At 34.4% G+C, this 21,368-nt stretch overlaps 1 protein-coding gene across 2 annotated transcripts in view; it reads right to left on the bottom strand.

Moving 5' to 3' along the window:
- Positions 1–228: 228 nt before the first annotated feature.
- The window catches only part of LOC106131697 (uncharacterized), a 78,286-nt gene continuing 57,146 nt past the window's right edge, over positions 229–21,368 (bottom strand). For both annotated transcript variants that reach the window (XM_060949835.1, XM_013330869.2), the window contains exon 4: positions 229–2,985. In XM_060949835.1, coding sequence (XP_060805818.1) covers positions 2,551–2,985 — 435 coding nt within the window. In that variant the 3' untranslated portion in view covers positions 229–2,550. The remainder of the gene's footprint in view (positions 2,986–21,368) is intronic.

Raw genomic sequence — 21,368 nt, forward strand, 5'->3', positions numbered from 1 at the left:
CCAGGCTAAGTGTGATGCCTGGGGAACCGCGGCGCCGACGATGTTGTGTCGGAGGTTGTATATATCCTCCAATCCGTGAAATCTTTGCTTGTGCGATTTAGGTTTTTCGCTGTTTTTGACTGATAGAGTCGTGTGATTTTATTTTTTATTGTTGTGACGTGTTGTCCCTGAAGAGGACTGCTTCCGTAGCATAGATTCCCAGCTAAAATGAAATTAAAAAAAAAAACATTTCTTCCAAAATATCTATTTAATTTATCATATAAATTTTCGAATTCTCACATTATGTTGTAATATAACTTTGGGAGAATTTTGTAAGACAAAAAAACCTTTACATACACATTTCTATATTAAGAAATTATAAATAAAATACTGAGCTATAAAATACTATTCAGGCCTATTTCTTAGGATGATTCATAAAAGCAATATACGTACTTATTTCTATAAGAGTAGAGTCGATTATTGCACAAACTGTAACACATTATCAATAAGCAAACCATAAAAATATTCGATATTATTCAGAAAGTAAAAAATGATCTGAGGCATTAAAGACGGTTATTTATGTAAGACTGATATGTACGTATGTAAAAATTACATATGTAATTTTTTTTAAGAAGAATTTTACAATCAAATTAAAAACGAAATTTTAGAGAAAAGTATTAGTTTTTCATCATATTGTTTTTAAAATAATATAATTATTATATTGAAAACAGAAAGTCACTACATTTTAAACATACGTACCTATAGTTTTATTGATTATTATTACACTATAAACATAATTTTGTTTGACTTTTCGCGTTCTCCTCATAAACTGTTGTAACACCAAATTATTTCTACAAAAAACGGCCTTATATTAGTGGATTTAGAACACAAATGGGCGGCTAATTTACTAAAAAAAAAAGCATATTTGCGAAATCGTACAAAACACATCCACACAAATAATCTAAATACTGAGTCTAATTCTATTACTGTACAATGAGCCAGTGACGCTAACAATTTGTTTAATTATTTTAATCTATATTTGATTTGTACTTTTTGCAGAGCTAAATTACTGGAATATACATTCAGTCAGAAAAGTATCGGGAATGGATTATTTATTTATGGTTCCAAATTCAAATTTTTGTTTTTTTTGTTGTTGTTAGATTGGCACAACTGTTGTCCATTTTGGCGCGGAGTTTGAGTTGCATCTGTTGTTTACATTAAATACAGTGCTATTTTTAGTTATATCATATCTAGTGTGTATTGCTAATTTCATAATGGATAAAAACATCGAACAAAGAGTTTGTCTTAAATTTTGCATTGCCAATGGAATATCGTGTTCGGAGTCACTGAAAATGTTACAGAAGGCTTACGGTGAATCGACTTTATCAAAAACTCGTGCTTATGAGTGGTACAAAGCGTTCAAAAGCGGTCGAGATGTGATGGAAGATTTGCCTCGCTCTGGTAGGCCATCAACGTCTGCAACTGAAGTTAACATCGCAAAAGTGAAGGAAATAGTGACTGAAAATCCTCATTCAACTTTGAGAGAGATAGCCACCGAACTTTCTGTATCTCACGAGTCGATCCGTACCATTTGAACTAATAATTTGGGTATGAAACATGTTGCCGCTCGGCTAGTCCCAAAAGACCTGAATTTTTTTCAAAACCTCAATCGCATGAGAGTCGCTGAGGACATGCTAGAACGAGTCAATTCCGACCCAACATTCATGAAACGCATTGTTACTGGTGACGAGACGTGGGTTTACGAGTTTGACATGCAAACTAGTCAACAAGCTTCGGAGTGGCGCCTTCCAACTGAACCGAAACCGAAAAAACCACGCCAAAGTCGTTCAAAAGTCAAAGTCATGTTAACTGTTTTCTTTGACTATCGCGGTGTTGTGCCCTCGGAATTCTTGCCGGAAGGTCAAACGGTAAATAAGGAATATTATTTGAGTGTTATGCGGCGTTTAAGAGAGCAAATCCGACGAAAAAGGCCAGATTTGTGGAAAGAAAATTCTTGGATTTTGCACCATGATAATGCACCTTCGCACAAGGCCATCATTGTGAACGAATTTTTAACCAAACACTCAACAAATACCATCGAGCAACCACCATATTCACCAGATATGGCTCCAGCCGACTTTTTTCTTTTTCCTAAACTCAAATTACCACTTCGTGGCACCCGTTTTCAATCGGTAGAAGACATAAAAGAGAATTCGCGGCGAGAACTGACCTCAATTCCGGAAACAGCGTTTAAAAAATGTTTTGATGATTGGATTATTCGTTGGCGTAAGTGTATCGTTTCTAAAGGAGCATATTTTGAAGGTGATAAAATAAATTTGGATGAATAACAAACAGTTTGTGTATTATTGATCTTTTCCTGCTACTTTCTTGACAGAGTAGTATAACTACTAACCATTTTTTCCACTTTGCTTTCTCATCCATAAATCAAATACCAATTACTTTTGAGACAAACAAAACCTCAAAACAAATAAATAATGTTAATCGAAACGATATCGAAAATTTTCAAGCAACTGAGATCATGCGTCACCGGCCCATAACCTAATTAACCTCTCACATTTCAACATCTCTACTAAGATTATCAAACTTCATTTCTTTCACTTCTTCAGGACTGAAGCTTTTCACAGAAACCTTCCCCGCTTCCCCCGACAAATCTGCATTTGAAAGTTTATTAGTTATTTTAGTAATTGAAATCCTACTCTCTATATCGTTAGCGTCGCAAATAGCTTCTAAAACTACCCCCTTTTCTACTTTCCTAGGTTTTTGAGTCAAATTTTGAGTTAAAACAGGTTTTGTACTTCTAAGTTTTTCGCTTAAAATTTTGTTACAATTCTTCTTAGACATGTCTAGTGCTAGAGGATCTTCTTTCACGTCTTCTTTCTTCTCCTCTACGGATTTGGTTTGATGCTTCAGTTCTGCTACTTCTGCGTTCGATATGTTGTCTTTTTTCTTCCATTTCGTTCTTCTGTTTTGAAACCATATTTTTACCTGTAACAAAAAAAAACATTTATGTAAATACATACTTTTCCATTATTTGTCACCTTAGTCGATACTGTTAGTAAAATATAACTTATAAAAATTATCTTCATTCTGTCCTGTGTAATGATAATTTCCATGAAAAGTAAATGATAAAAATATCTAATAATAAATTTTCTTTTTTTCTTCACGATTTCAATATATTTTCCATTAAAACACAACTTGTTTCACGGAAACATTTCACCAGCGATTCGGTTTTCAATCCAAATATTATATTTCCGAAAATTCCTGTCAGTTAAAATTGTAATTAAACATTTACACAGAAAACAGACAAAACACGATGAAATTTAATTGCGTCAGTGCAAGGATATCATATTATCGGGAACTATTAGCAACATCGCAGATCAGTTATACAACAGTTAATTACACACGATCAATGCCTAAATAGTGATGGGAATGTCCGATGTTATCGATATTTCACAATTAGAGTTTAAGTGCAATAGTCCTTTATCCGACAATTACTAACACGTCAAAAACTAGAAAGTCTTGATGTAAACATTGACTGGCTTAGTCAATGTTTACATCAAGACTTTCTAGTTTTTTTTCCCGGTTAAAGATTTTACCAGTACTGTTACCGTTACAAAAATGGTATCTAAACTATTACTTTATACAAAAATTTAACCACATCAACAACAACACATCAATACAAAAATTGAACAAGTCTATAGTTTACAGCCCTGAAATTATTTCAAATTCTGCATTTTATTCCATTCCAATAATACTACAATCTTTTTCGATATCGATATCGAGTTATTATAACCGGTATCATAAGAGTAAATTACTAAAATGTTATCTTATATTTCAATAAAATAATTAAAAACATGTATCTTCATAAAAAGTAAGTACCGTATATTATAATTTTTTTTTAGTTTTTTATGCAAAATCTGAAAGTACATATTTAGAAGGAAACTACTTAAAATTGAAATAAATTCAAAAAATCATATTACACATAAGCTTCTTTTCGGCTCTGAAAGCGAATACTTGAGCTATGAATCGCAACAGTGAATTGCGGATCGACTAACAAACAGTTAATTACCGGCTGATCGATGCGGACCCCGGGGAACGCGAGGGATGGGAATGTATCGATAAAAATAAAAGTCGATATTTTTTTACATATAATCACGTCTTTAAAGGAAAAAAATAGGACCACTCCATCTCTTTCCCATGGATGTCGTAAAAGGCGACCAAAGAATTGGCTTATAAACTTAAAATTCTTCTTTTAGGTGATGGGCTAGCAACCTGACACTATTTGGGTCTCAATTCAATCAGCTGAACGTGGCCTTTTTGTCTTTCTGAGACTGTTGGCTCTATTTACCCCACGAGGGATATAAACGTGATTACCTATATGTATATATGTATGTATACGTGTATACGTGTATCCTATTATTTCGTACCTACTTATAAATGAGAGAGTATGTCTTAGCTAAGATTTCGCAACCCAATCACTATTTTATGAAATTTGAAACGATTGAATTCCGAACGTCCAACAAAGACTATTTTTTTCTCAGTAAAGTTTACATAAAATCAAAGTCTGATTTAATGTTTAAGTACCTTATACTCCAGCTTAGAAGCAGTTAAGCCAAGGATACAACCGAGAACACATAAGGCAAGTTCTCACGTAGTTAAAAGCTAATCGAAAGTTAGAAACTTACTAATTAGTTTAATCAAGTTAATTAGCCGTACTGCATTTACTTAGTAAATAAATAAATATAAATATGTATATACGGGACCATAACACTGATTGAGTTAGCTCCGAAGTAAGTGCGAAACTTGTGTTACGAGATACTAACTCAACGATACTATATTTTATAATAAATACTTATACAGATAAACATTCAAGACCCAGGCTAATCAGAAAAAGTTCTTTTCTCATCATTCTTATAATAAATATTTGGGATTCCTCTTCTAGGTGATGAGCTAGCAACCAGCTACTATTTGAATCCCAATTCCATCAAAAAGTCATATAGCTGAACGTGGCGTTTCAGTCTTTTTCAAAGATAGCTCTGTTTACCCGCAAGCGATATAGAAATGTGTGTATGTAGCAAAAGTCAAATATAATAAAATTCAACTCTATTTAGACCAATTTACGTCTGTGAGTTAAGAAAGGAACAATGAAATTCATTAATTCAGCCAAAATGGAAAGCTGATAACACTGATTCATTCCCAGATTCCCAGACCTCCAACTGTAATAGGTCGGCCTAAAACAATACATTTGATATTCAATTATCTATTCTAGAAGAATCATCAAAACCTTTTCGGACTACTTGCATGTTAAGAAATAAAAAATAACTATTAATTTTTTCCTCTTTTTTTCTGTGTCCTTTCTCATTAGAACGTGGCCTATCAGTCTTTTCAAGACCGTTGGTCCTGTCTACCCCGCAAGGGATATAGACGTGATTATATGTACCTACCTATATATGTATGTTCACTGAACTGATTTTGATTCGTTTCGGTTTCGGAAAGTATTCATTACACTTAGGAGAAGTGTTAAGAAATTTGTCCGACTTCAAAAAAAGGAAGATATCAATTGTATGCGACACTCTTTTTAGAAAAGTTATAGTTAGTATTATAAAAAATAATTTAAGGTACCTAGTAGAAAGTGCGTGATAGAATTACCACTTACTCTCGTTATATTTCATAAAAATATTCAAATGAAGTATTTGAATAGGTTTTGTATATGTAAAGAGCTCATTTCTTCTGTACTTTAAAATGTTGCATAATATTAAGTTAAATGATTCTCAATATTGAAGCTTTTAATGTTTGAAATTACCTATTTTCATATCTTCTTTTCATCATACGCAAGTATAGAGAAATAAATACATATTCCGCTATAGACTTGATTTCGGATGCTGAGAACAATCCCTGAAGCCAACATAAATATTATTACAATAACACAAGTAAACTGATACACTACACGGCCTCATTAAATACCTACATACATCACTCCGACAATGCTCTCCAGTGTAATTGCCTCGCAAATTAATCCCGGTAACATGTGACATTTGACCTAAAGTGTACACTACACCTATACAATGCAATCCACTTGCAAACATGACGATAATTATTATTGATTGCGCATTAGTTCTCTAGAGAGGGACGGTTATATCGTTGTCGGTGTGTGGGAGTGGGATGGGTGCATTTTAGGGTTGGCCTGATACGTTGTTGTTATATCGAGGTTGTCAAAGCGCGCTAATTGCCTGCTCGCTCGCATGTCAACTGAGGACTGTAATAACGGCTTGCGATAATATCACTCTCGATTTTGGATCCAAGGGAATTATATACGGTAACAAACGTTTCTGTTTATTTAGTTAGTACATTTTGTTTTAATACCTGTCTTGAAATCGTGGCATGTAAATTAAAGTGGTAACTTAAAATTTAAGCGAAGGAAATGTTGATAAGACACAAAATATTACCACAAAATTGGATTAACAATTTTCGGTTCACAAGTAGTAAGTGCTTATTTTTTCCTTTTGTTACTTTGATATTCATTACACGATTACATACACACATACACATATTACATACATACACATATTAAAATCTGACATAGGTCGCAGAGCAGACTCAAAGGATTTTGCTATGAATATGGCATATAAACGGAGACATTAGACTAGTAAGAATACCCTTGGTCCAATGGTCTTGTAGGAAAATAAAAGAAGTAGGTATACATGCATCATGGTAAATGAATATAGTCTCTGCCGATCCCTAGGGGAAAAGGCATTATTATAATGTATGCAAATCAATTGTGAATCTATATAAAAAGCAATTTTAAAGAAACAATATATAATATCTATATCACAAATAGTCCCCCTAATACTGACAGTTTAACAAAAAATAAAGAGAGAACAGAGTTGAAACTTCACGCAGGCAGATTTACTTAGCTTTATGCAAATCCCTTTTACAATTACTTGTGTTTTTTATATTGAAAGTTCGGAACATTATAATTTCTAATATTAATATCACCTTGAGCGTTTTCTTTTTATGTAATAATTAACTTACATTATTTATAATTCGGTTAAAAAAATATTTACATCAGTCACCAACACCACAGACTATAATTTTATTTTATTATTCTATCTCAGAACTCTACAATGGAAAATTTTGGTTTCTTTGTATATTTACCGAAATTCTGATGGGAACAAAAAAAATTGAGTCTTGTTCTGAATACTTTATTATAATTGTTTACTCCACATTATTAAGTAACAAATGCTGCTTTAAAAAGTAAGATTTATATTATTTTAATAAAATAGTAAAATTATTTATTTTTGCAAGATACAATATTAATTAATAGAAAATAATGTTTTGAATGAGTTACTGTACTTATAATTAAAAATAAATTACTATTTTAAATTGATAGCTAACAAAGAGTTTGGTTTATTTTAACCTTTCCAAATAATTTATATTACAAGTTGTAATTATATACTCTCTATATTCTAGCCCAGCAGTTTATGCTAGATAGACAAACTACGGCGGTACAGGAGGCAATCAATATTACCGTCGCTTTGTTCGCGAGATCACTGTACACGACCCTATTAGTGCCGGCTTTTTGACCAGTGATGGGGCCGGTATCGATAAAACTTATATATCGAAACAATTAAACTTTTCGGTAATATTGCTTACTAGTTTTTTCCGCAGCTTCGCCTGCGTGTTTTTTCGCAAATCCCACAGGAGCTAGATATAAACAGTTATAAGTTGATTATTGGAAACAAGTTTATCCTGACAATATGCTTGAACAATCATTCTTAGATACATATAATCCCAGACGGTATATTGACGTGATACTTAAATATTAGTATCACGTCAATATCCCGTACTTTTCTTATGTAGGTATGTACGTACGTACGTCTTTTAGATCTTTATATCCTGTTTGGGATAAATATATCTAAAAGCCAAAATTCGACTGAGGCCCGTTTAGCTGGATGAAGTGTTGGAATTATGATTCTTAGATAGTAACAACTCGCCTAAAATTAATTTATCTGAAGATTATTTGCTATCAAACTTAAATCTTCTGGAAGAGGCTGCAGTAACTGTATCTTATTGTTAAGTTTGCGTTTGCGATGTTTTTATTATTTCTTCTTGCTAATCAAGTCGTAATTTGTTGATGCAATAAAATAAATTCTACCTTTAAGTTAACGAAAATGAAGCATAATAAGCTCGCTACTTAATACATTTTGTGTTTTATTAGAATATCAAGATTATAATATCGATATAACGTTCCCAACACTACTGCTATCTAAGCCGCCGGCGATCGAGGCCGATGACTAAGCCTGGTTAATCTAACAATTATTCATTGAAGATACTCGCCCTACGAAAAGCTGAATCAATGCCTATCTGTCCCTTTTACTCCCACGCTGATATGTAAGAGATAGAAAGAGATATGGCTTTAGCTTATACAGTGGATATTTGATCTATTGTTATAGTATTTTGTGAGTCATATAAATTGGAGCATTAATAAGTAATCATTAACTGATAATTCATTTATAATCGAAAAGCTTTTCGAGAAAATTACAAACATACATATAGTCACGTCTTTATCCCTTACGGGGTAGTCAGAGCCAACAATCTTGAAATGCCTTATGTACCTTAAAAGGACAGCAAATGACTAATTGACTAAAATACCACTAAACAGACCGCATCTCTGGGTTCAACCAATTGGATCAAAACTCTAGTGATTTAAAATTTGGCGTGTAGGGGTGCACTAAAGGTGGATTTTCTGGGAATTCCCGCAGGAATGGGAATTAAGGGGATTTCTCGCTTTACGCGGATCGAGCCGCGGGCGTACTCTAGTTTTTTTTTTTAAATATCAATAACCAGCTTTTAACCCCAGCTTCGTGCGCGAATTCAGCGCCTACTACGCGAGAGAATTTAGCCCCACCTACAAAAAAATACAGGTTTTTCGCAACTGCTGGGAACATTATTTTTTAACCGGGGTAAAAAGTGTCCTATATCCTTCTCCAGACTCTTAATTATATATATACCAAAAATGTCAAGTAACGCGTAAAGAGAAAACAAAGAAACTTACATTTGCATTTATAATATTAGTTGGAATTATCAATCTGTGTGTACAGACTGTGGATCTTATAAAAGAAAGTACTTAGTTGATGTATCGTGATGGAAAGTAAACGCGAATAGCGGGCTTAGTGATCAATATGTATAATCGATCAATATCGTGATTCGATCAATTAACATCGATTAAATATATGTTTCACTTTTAAGTTTTCAACCTTCAATATTTTTATACTATTGATTTAAATGCATACATAATGCCGTGTGGTTCTCGGCACTTAAAAATAGGACGATTCTCTTTCCAATGGATGTCGCAAAAGGCGACTAAGGGAATGGCTAATAAACTTGGAATTCTCATTGTATAGGCGATGAACCTGCAACCTGTCATTATCTGATTTTCAATTCCATCATTAAACCATAGGTACAGCTGAACGTCGCCAGAGCTTACGAAATTGTTGGCTCTGTTAACCCTGTAAGCGAGAAAAATGTAATAATATGTATGTATATGCATACATTTATAATTATAAATCTGTTGAAAATTTATTAAAATAATCCCAAATTAAGCGATCAAATGAACTATTCAGCCATATTGTGCTTAATGAGTGCAAATTGTAATTAATCCAACAGATAGACATCGCCCGAGTGAGCTTGTAATCAATGTATCGTGTAGGCCCCGTTAAGACTAAATTAAAATATTTTACCTATTTATTTAATAAAATTTTGTCATATCATCACGCCTCTTTCCCGGAGGAAACCCTCCGGACTTACTTAGTGACCGAAAATAAATCATTTTTCAAACTTATAAAATGAAAAATGATTTATTTTCTGCAACATACAATGAAGTACATAGATACATTTTGATAAAACTGTACACATATGTATATTGCAGAGAACACTTACAAACTAAAGAGACATAATGACTTCCTCACTAGGCAAGCCTGTATCGAGGAAGCCTAATTAACAGAAAAGATTATACATACATACATAAATATGGTCACGTCTATATCCCTTGCGGGGTAGACAGAGCCAACAGTCTTGAAAAGACTGCGAATGGCCACGTTCAGCTATTTGGCTTAATGATATAATTGAGATTCAAATAGTGACAGGTTGCTAGCCCATCGCCTAAAAAAGAATCCCAAGTTTGTAAGCCTATCCCTTAGCCGCCTTTTACGACATCCATGGGAAAGAGATGGAGTGGTCCTATTCTTTTTTCTATTGGTGCCGGGAACCACACGGTAGAAAAGATTATAACTAAGATTAAATTTTCATTCGTAGACATTAGTCTCGAATTATTACAAAAAGAGAAAACATCATATCACAATGTCTTAATTACCTAACTTTCTCTCTCTCACATCTCATCAACATCTACGAACGTCACATGCCACCGACCAATCACGGAGAGGTGCATAAATACAACCACAACATTGCGGTTTCCTAGGCACAGTACTAAGCCCGCTGGAAGATCTTACCTTTGTGCCGATCGAGCCCGAAACATCGCTCCCGCTACTACATCAGAAAAAACACTTTTATGCAATGCCAGGTATTACAAGAGAGTACAGGAATTAAGTTTCTCGCTTGTCGTAAAAGTAGTAGATCGCAAAGTAAAAGATCGCAATTAAACTAATAATTATATTATATAATATTATAATATGCATATAAATAATATATTAGCATGCATATTGCATGCTAATATTATAATGCTGCAGTGTAGTTTGTTCCGCCGCTTCTTCTACACATGCGCTTTGGAGGCGGTAGTAGTTATAATTAGATTTAAGTGATGTGACGTCAAAAAGTGATACCTTGTATCCAAATTTGAAAATAAATCTATTCTATTCTAATAGAAACCAGCCTTTGTGCGGATCTTGGCGGTTGTTGGAATTTACACAAAATAAATAGTCCGCCTCTGTGCCAAACATATTCAAAAGCGGTCCAGTAGTTTTGACATTATTCGGTACCAAAAAGAAATTTGATGCTAATTTTAAAGTTTGACCTCAATCGGCCCGTAAAAGCAGTATAACATCTAAGGTGGTGCACACAAGCTCAAATAGGTACCAATGTCTAATTCACTCTTATTTTAATCCGTAAAATTATATAGGTATCGTGGACCAGAGAGAAGTGATAGATAATTTTTAATCAAATATTCTCATATAAAAAAACATAAAAAATGAGGGGGCCAGTGACTATTTCCATTACTAAAAATAAAAGAAATACACTGAATAAGTAAGTACAGAATTGATCTGACATGTTTATCCCTTCACCACGATGTTGAAAATTGTCCTGAAATGCACAATTCATAACACACATACGATGGACAAATAATGTGCCATTTCCGACCTTATGTCTATTAGTATTAAAGTTAAATAATGCAGTACAATAAGGTTTAATTATTACAAATATTAATTAGGCATGAGTCCAACGGTAGCGCTGGATATGATTAAAACTGATTTCGGTGTACGGTTGAATAAATCAATGATTCAGAGCCGCTGACACATACATGTTTGATTATTTGTTGTGCAACTGATCGCGTTATTACTTTCGCAGATTTCACGAATATAGGTATTGTTAAAAGACTCCATCCGCGGAAAGCTAGGAAGAAAATAGGTACATCTTTCGACTAGCTTAGGCAAATCTTGTAGATTTTCAGATAAAGCCCTGAAAATCTATCAAATAACAATAAACATACATTACTAGGTATACCTCGTACTATGGTATATTGCATCGTTGAATTAGTATCTCATAACACAAGTCTCGAACTTACTTTGAGGCTAACTCAATCTGTGTAATTTGTTCCGTATATATTTATTTAAAATATGTCCTTTTCGAGAAAAACTTTCTCTTTTCACATGGGCGAACTAGCCAAAGCATGAAAGAAAGTATTATAAGTGAATGGTGTTATAGTAGAACCGCCTAAATGAGTCCTCGCCCGCGGAGTACAGGGGCGCGGGGGTATGACGACGAAGGGGAACGAAAGAGGTGCGGGCGGCGGTCGAGCGTAGCGTGTAATACAAGGGGCGAAATGTTACTGGACATTTCTTGAGATATGTGACGTCATAGTGGTTAGCGGCAAACAGGTGAAGATTTTTATTAAAAAAATAATAATGGCTATACAAAATTTGAATGAAACAACTGTAAACTATACAACGTGTTCCTTTTGTTATCCCATAACTCCATGGTATCAACGAGACCACGTACATGAATTAAATAGCATAAGCATTTTTCGATTATTGTTATTTTCAAATTTTTATTTTTCATACAAAACAATTCGATAAAAATGTGATTTTATGATATATAGGTATGATATGTAGGTAAAAAAAAGGTAATAAAGTTATGTATGTAATATTTATTTATGCAAAATTTATCAAAATTATAAATCAATCACTTATGTCCATAATATCACTATCACTGGAACTTGATTCTTCACTTTCACAACAGCCATCATCAGAATCATCAGAATCGTCTTGCACATTAATAATAAAATCAACAACTTCATCTAGGACTCCATCATGTTTGCAATATTCGTCTTCGATTTTAATCACGTGTTTAACACAATTCTCCCATTTCTCTTTGGGATATTCAGCAAATAATCTCTCTAATATTTCTTTTTTCTGGTCCAAATTAGAGTCGATACTTTTTTGTGCTAATTGTCCTTTGATATCACCCCAGACCAACTCAATTGGGTTCAGGTCTGGGTGATATGGAGGCAAACGCAATACTTCGTGTCCGTTTCTTTTCAATACCTCGTCAATTTTGTAAATATCTTCTGTGAAATTACTTTTAATTAATTTATATAAGTCATCCTTTCTAAGTTTTTCATCAAAAGGCACGTTATGTCGTCGTAGCCATTCTTGCATAGTTGGCTTGGTAGAAGCCATAGTTGGCTTTTTCTCTTCTCGAACCGAATGATAAGCTGCGTTGTCCATTACTATGACAGAATTTTGCGGTATATTAGGCATGAGCTTTTCATTTATCCATTTACTGAAATTTGCGAAATTCATAGAATCGTGATAATCACCTGTTTTACATTTGGATTTGAATATCACAAGGGCTCCGTCTACAAATCCAATTTGACCTCCACAATGTACGATGATCAAACGGTCCCCTTTACCAATATGAGATAGAACGCCAAGTTCATCCTTTGATTGCCAACATTTTGAAACGTTATGAGACGCGTTTACATAAGTTTCGTCAAGGTATAAAATATGTCTTCCTTCTCTACGATATTTTTTAATAGTATTTAGGTATTTCCACCTCCACGATGTGATATTTGGCTGTTCGATAAGGAGTTTCCTTTTAGATCCGCATTTCTTAAATTTAAAACCTAGATCATGTAATAATAGCCTTAAATATTCCCTGCCGCAGTGTAATATATTCTCTTCTCTAAGTACAGCGTTCAAAGTTTTCAGAGTAGGTATTTTTTTGAAAATTGTGTAAAACTGAGTGACTTTTCTTCTTACCACTCCTTTTGTGAAATCGTCTATTTCCACTCTTTTTCTACGAACCTGTTTTGGTTTTCTCGGTGATTTAAATCTCTCGTTGTCATTTAATGCTTTCCCTTGTTGTACAATTCTAGATACAGTCTTTTCTGATAGTCCAGTAACTTCTGCTACAGTTTTATTTAAAGGTATATCTTGTTTATATTCATCAGAATTTGGGTCGAGTTTCTTTTTTCTAAAATATTCATATACGTTAAACGCCATTTGTTTGCACTGACTATTAATTCTATGTCCGAAAATATTTCGACTCATCTTGAGAATGTAATCTCATGTATAATTTTCACAAGGCGTCCGCAACTGTCAACACGTGTGATCGCTAACCGCGTAGCGAGCGAACTGAGTTTTTACAAGAATGCGCCCGCCGCCCGCACCTCTCTCGGTCCCCTTCGTCGTCATACCCCCGCGCCCCTGTACTCCGCGGGCGAGGACTCATTTAGGCGGTTCTACTATAAAGTCATATGAGACCGATGAGGTGGTAAGGAATTTACGAGGAAGACGGCATGTATGTACGTACATATTTAAAATAACGGCTTTTTGCAAGGCATGAAGTATGTTTTTATCGTCGCAGACTCTTTGGTTATGACTCCATATTATTTATTATACCTACAATGATTATGACAAGTGGAAAACGTGTAGTCCTTGTCTACCCCTGCAGAAAGATACATTACAAAAGTAGGTAATTTTATAAATAAATATGTATTAACAAATGAATTCATTAATATTGGTAATAAACTTGGGATTCATCTGCTGCGGGCTAGCAACCTGTCACTATTTGAATCTTAACTCCATCCATCATCATAGAGGTGACTCTCAACGTGACTTTTCAATCTTTTCGAGACTATACTTATACCTCGTAAGGGGCAAAGATGTTGTTATGTATGTATATAATATGTGTCAGGTCAAAAGTACCCGAAACCGTGGAGCTTGCATGAAGAGAGTTATGAATGTGGATGAAGGAAAGGAAGTATGCAGAGATCGTGGCAAGTGGAAAGAGGTAGTCTCTGCCTACCCCTCCGGGAAAGAGGCGTGATTTTATGTATGTATATGAGCGACGAAGCTGCTGTCAATTCACATGCTAATTAGTTATATCTTTTGAGATTGTATATCAGTAAGATTGTATATATATGAACAACAAACACCGATCAATCAGCTATGCACATTCTGCTGTAATGATATAATCGCAAGCCGCAAACATTTGATTGATGCTGTGGTCTCTGTGTATCGGAATCATATGTGCTATGTCGGTTAACCAATTTGAAGATATGTTTAGTATATGTTTTCATCTAATGCGTGAGTATGTTGATCTTTAGATGTACATAGCTCTCAAAATAAGGATTTATATTTGGTGATAGATATGTCTGTTTATAATGTTTATTTATCTAATGCAGTATATTCTAGTAAATTTTGATAGATTTTCGAGTTACCTTGCCTAAGAGGATGAAATATTGTAGGAAAGCGATGATAAATGTTAAATTAAAAAAAAAAACAACAACTGTGTAATTTGTGCGTAGAAGTGAGCGAAGTCTGGTGGAATACCAAAATTTGCTACGAATAATACTTACAAATAGATTTTCTGAATATGTTTACGAAAAGGAAAAGAGACCAAATAGGATTCAATTAGTTATCTTTAATATAATTTCTAATTTGAAAATTGTTCTAAAGTAGTTCCATCCCGACAGATAATGGTAAGCTTTTGGATCGCTTTATTCAAAAATAGCACCCCAGAAGCGGATGGTAGTTGCAACAGTGAACAATTAAATCGCGAGCATAAAGTGCGCCGGTCTAATTGTCTCAGTCGTCGAGCTACGAGCTAACTCGAGTACAACCGAGTACTTAAGTCATAAATTAAAAGAAAATTGTGACGTAAGAAAACTTTTATACCAGAACCTTTGTTCTCGTGGAAAATCCCTTTGGATTTACTATATTACTAAAGATTCGAACCCTAAACCTTCTGTATCACAAACAAACGTACACCGCTGCGCAACACAGGCCGTAAATATATATTTATATAATATTTTAGTAAGTTAGTGAAACCGCGTGATACGAAAAATCTCGTTAAGTTTTGTTCCAGTCAGATTTTTAGAGCACTCCAAGACTGATCTTGGAAGCATTTGAATTTGGCATGAAGGTTTCATATCTGAATATGAAACCTTCATGCCAAATTATAATCTCGTAATACGTGGTTGTACGTGATATGACAGTCTGTCAAAAAAATAATTTCTTATTTTACAATTGGATCCCTGGCTTATTCTTTCGCTTCATCGACATTCATAACACTATTTATAAGTACAAGATCTTCTTTTTAATAAAATTTTAACCAGACCTGTCGCCATTAAACAGTATACTAGTATTAATTCATTTAACATACGCTCCGCTCCAAAACGCACAGCACTTTTGCTCTCACCTGTACAAAGAGCTTACAATCAATTAAGGCCGTGTCTGCGCATTTTTATGCTAATACCACGCTGGTGGTCTGGTGTAGACTCCGCCTTAAGCTATTTTCGGTTATCTTCGCTTTAATTGAAGCCTTAACTGCTGATATCGAGTTTGACAAACAGCTGAGTGGATTATTTTTATCGTGTATTAGCTTTTGCTCGATTTGAAATCCAAGTAATAAATAAAGCTATGTGATGCTTTTTTCAAAGTTGTGTATTCGGCTAGAAATCCACGAAATAAACTCCATAATCATCATCAGTCGTCATCTAAGTATTTCCCGGTTGTAAACCTACCCGAGTGCTTTAAATTCTATTAACAAGACCAGAACCAAGCTCAAAGAGTTTACTGTCAACCGTGAAAGGTTCACGAGTATACTAGTTTGTGTACTTTTTACCTAGCTCGCCTCCTACGACGTCCACGGTAACGGTACCAAAAACTGGTATGCGAGAGTAGAACAATACTAATAACCTACAATCACATTTGTGATAAAAGTAGGAGAAAGAAGACAGTAGGATATAATAAAAATACCTTGTTTCATTTGGTCACAGTATTTATTAATATTAAATCTGTGACCCATTACGTTGACTTCTAACAATGTCGTTCGCTTTACTGCCTTTCTTTTATCTATAAAGCTTGGAACACACTCGCGCCCGATTAGGCTTAATTAGCACCTTGCCACTGATTATCTTAAACAAGCTATTTAAAGCATCGAGTAATGCGAATCTCTCGTTTCTAAACCTTTTATTTGCGTCGATATAAGGGCAAGGGAATGCCAGTAATTAAAGTGCGAAACTGTGTGTATTTAGCTTTAGCTAATGGATATCTAATTAAAGGAGGCGTTGTATTTATATTAATGTATTTATTTTTATACTATAGGCTTACATAAATTTTGAAAATAAAGCGTAATGTATTAACGAATTAAATTCAAGATATAAAATAATCTTTGATGAATAAAAACCATGAAGATCCAATTAATATTTTAGTGTTTTAGATATGTATTTCCGAAGCTAATTCGAGACTAGGTTAAAAAAATAATAATGAAAGACTCCATCGATTAACAGCCAAATCTTTCTCGTCGTTTACATCGAAAACTGGATTACATTGCGTTGGGTGTCAATTCCAACTGACAATCCTGCCAGTCCGTACTTATGACAGGTCATTTGTTTCAAAATGCGTGTTTTTCATACAAACCACGCCCGCTTGAAATGTTGCCAAATAGTTAATGTGGTGACGTGCGACCAATCAGGGTCGAGATTGCGTTTGGCCTAGATTTGACCGCCCAATCAGAGCGCTGGGATGTTGCCCACGCGCATTTAGTAACTCAATGAGCTAATTATTGTTTTGTTTGGCACAGGTTGGATGTCAAACTAGTTTCATTGAGGTATTGGTGCTATGTTTTTCAATGGCTTCTTTCATGTTTTTATGAGATGTTTCGAAATAATTTAAGATTATGATCGATCAGTAAATAGCTCGGTTAAAGAGTGGAAGTATAATTTATATGCAAAATTCAAAAATTATCATTATTATAGTGAAACGAAGCGACTCCCGTCTGACCTCCCATATTGGATTATGGTTACACCATCCAGTTGCCTGAATGTGCAGGTTTCCTCACGATGTTTTCCCTCACCGCAAGAGCATCGGTTAGTTATCAAACTAATGTACATAACTTCGAAAATAGTCATTGATACATGGCCATAATTCAGTAATATATTATTTTCCTAGTAGCACTAAAAAAATAAACCAACAAATCAACAATTTCGCAAAGCAATGTCCAATATTATCTCGCTTGGAAACCTACAATACATTTTCATTCAATGAGTTACAACAATAGACCTCAGTGAATATAGATCTGACAAACTAGACTGCTAAAATGTCAGTAGAACAAAGATATAAAGTATCTGATATTTATGTACAGTCAACAATAGTTCACAAATAAATAAATTATATTAGCTACGTAATTGTCGTGTGGTTTCCGGCATTTTATAATAGAACCCCTCTATATGTTTTTCATGGATATCGTTAAAGGCGACTTAGGGATCACCTATAAACTTGGGATTTCCTTTGTAGGCGATGGGCTAGTAATCCGTCACTATTTGAATCTCAATTCCATCGTCAAGCCATACAGTGAACGTGGCCTTACAGTCCAGATAATTATATTATATTTCCAGATTATTGGCTGTGCCTACCCCGTAAGTATGTATTAGTTACCCATATGCTAATCCGTGCCATGTAGTGTAGAATATAGGACTCTATATATAGGACTCTCTCCACTCTATCTGTTTCCCAGAATGTCGTAAAAATCGACTAAGAGCACATTCATCTTGTGCAGTTTTTATCATGAATCAATATGGGTATTGCGGAGATCAGATGAGAGTCACTCCAGGTTAAAAACTTGATTTGCCCGAACCAGGAACAATTGTTAACAAGCGCTCATTACCAGAGAGAAATCATTCTTCCCGCTATAAGAGAGATCTTACTTCTATAAGTCCGTATAGATCGTAAATCAATCAAAATATAAGCTTATAATAAACTTGGTATCGTTGAATTAGTATCTCGTAACACAATCCTCGAACTTACTTCGAGGCTAACTCCATCTTATATTTATTTATATGTACTTAAAGCAATAGGCTAGTAACAATCTCCTTGTATGATTACATACATACATATAGTCACGTCTATATCCCTTGCGGGGTAGACAGAACCAACAGTCTTGAAAAGACTGATAAGCCACATTCAGCTGTTATACAGAATTATGATTGAAAAGTGTTATTTTAAATGAGTTAAAATGTATCTATTATCAACTATATGAAATGCTTAAATTTATTTATAAACCTGAGCGTGGCTGCGGCCCATCGCGCCGAATCGTTTAATCATCTCAAAAGCAATTTTATCAAAGTTACAAAGTGCAGTTTTATTAAATAGACCCCGCTTGGTTTGGTGCCAAGTGCCACTTGACGGTGCCGTGCCAAAAACTGCACTACGGCGCATACAGTTGCAGATATTGCGATAGAAGATCACAAGAATGTTACAACATTAGAAGTGGCATTGGTATTTAGAGCGTAGATAATAAATTAATTGCCTACCAATCAACTTGGGGCGTAAATTTATTGTTTGTATGTAAGTATGTTCGTAACGCGATAACTTTCGAATCGATGGTCTGATTTTGATGAAATTTAAACGGTATGTAAGATCTATTAATTTAATCCTTAATTTTGAAATTTGAAAAATACTGGGCACCTTACCGTTTCTACCATTGACGCTTCCAGAACTACCTTTACTCTACGTCTACGTTCAGTTCCCGTCGAAGCCTACATCCGGGCGTTTGTATCACTTAGCGCCGTAGCTCTGAGCTTGAGGAATATCGAACGTAGATCTTTGCTTACAACTGCGTCACTATAAAAGTGTTTTGTAACGTACAACAAAGACTTTTATTATAAACCGAACTTAAAGTGTAATGGTTTTGGCAAAGCAGGCTACTTAGTAAACTTTTATGTTTTTTTAATGTGTATGTGAATATAAAAAAGAGAAGGATATATTTTTGTCTAACATTTACAATCACATTTTTCAGAATCTAGTTATATCTTATAGTCTATTAGTTATGTTATCTAACGATACGTTTGTTACGAGTGACTACTATTAACATACTTATGTAAGTATTTAAAGTTACATATAAAATGACTAAGGGATAGGCTAATAAACTTGAGAATCTTCTTTTAGGCGATGCTGAAAGAAGAAGCCCAATAAGTTTATAAGCAGTTTTAATTGTTTTTATTTTTTTATTCCTTAGCCGCATTTTACGACGTCCATTGGAAAGAAATGGAGTGGGGTTCTATTCTTTTTTTCTATTGGTACCGAAAGCCATACGGCAATTCTCTGTACAACAAAGTCTTATATTGTTCAGATTTCCAGCTCAATCATCTCCTCAAATTTAAACATATCCTAGAAGTATTTGCAATCCGACCAGAAATAGCCGTGGCCACGTCAAAGATGGCAACACTTAGCATTGAGTGCTTTTGAAACTGGCAATCTTTGAAACGGGGAAAGGGATGTGATTCATAGTACCATGTGCGTGGGCAACAATGTATGGATTGGGAGATAATCGTATATTTTAGTAGCATATTAAGAGGAATTTGATAGAAAGAAAAGAGTATTTATTTATAATTCTTTTGTCTCAATTATATCAAACTAGCGGGTCGCCTCGGCTTCCCACGGGTAGTATTTAGACATAAACCTTCCTCTTAGTACGGGTGCACTAAGACCATATAAGAACTCTCTATGCTAAATTTTAAATCTAGACCCAGTAGATTGGCTTTGATAAATGTTAATTAACAATATGAAATGCAAAAAATAGAATTTGAGAATCAGTCAGTCAATGTAATATATGTATAACTACGTATTGATGGTAATATTAAGTAAACTAGTTATCAAAATTGACAAATCTGCTGTACAAATGCAATGCAAAGAATGTCACGTCGACATGACACCGAAGGGTTGGCATCCGTCTGGCTGGGGCGGCCCTTGTTGACTATTTTAATTAATATAATGACGACATCGTTGGAGGGTTAACGATGTCTCAATTATAGATGTTTCCAGAATCGTGGAATGTAAAGTTGATTTAGTCATGTGGGACAAGACAAATTGATAATTATAAAGATTATTATTTTTTTGGTCGAAAAATAAATTTATTTTTAAATTGCTCGGCCTGTTTGGCGTAATGGCTTTTCGCCTCTAAACCACAGGTTGTAGGTTCGAGCCCCGATTAAAACATGATGAAAACGAACTTTTCTTAACATTTAAAAGATCCGACATCCAGGCTAATTAATATTACTATATAAAATACTTTTGTCTATTTATCGTTGACTTAGCATTCCAAAAAATAATATATAAATAAGCATAGTTGGTTTCAAATCCATCATATCTCGTTTACAAAGTCATATACTGAATACAACTCGTTTATCACACCTCTTATTGATAAACATAACATCAAAACACCAAAAAAATGGCAGTAAATAGTCCAAAAAGTCGAGATTTACGGCGGGCAATACCTAGTCCTTCATACGTGTGTTATCACTCCGCCATCAACTGAGCGGATCAATTACGACATAGCATTTAGGGGAGAAATGGCCATTAAAAATTTAGCAACGTCGTCGGTAAAGTGTCGATTTGTCAGCAGTTTAATTGTTTGAATTGTTGCTAAGAGGGCACAGACTCCTCCTGTTGAATCGCCATTGGTTTGTGCCAATTTGTGGAGAACTAATTAATTTCATTCGGCTTTTCTCGCGATGACTCTCGGGTTGGTTCTAAAAATCGGTAATAATAAATTGAATGAACTTGTTTTGTTAGTTCCAAAAGTTTCAAATGTGGGTTACTCAAAAATATATTAGAATTTTTCTTGATACT

The sequence above is a fragment of the Amyelois transitella genome, chromosome 20 (assembly GCF_032362555.1).
Source record: "Amyelois transitella isolate CPQ chromosome 20, ilAmyTran1.1, whole genome shotgun sequence".
Taxonomy (NCBI): domain Eukaryota; kingdom Metazoa; phylum Arthropoda; class Insecta; order Lepidoptera; family Pyralidae; genus Amyelois; species Amyelois transitella.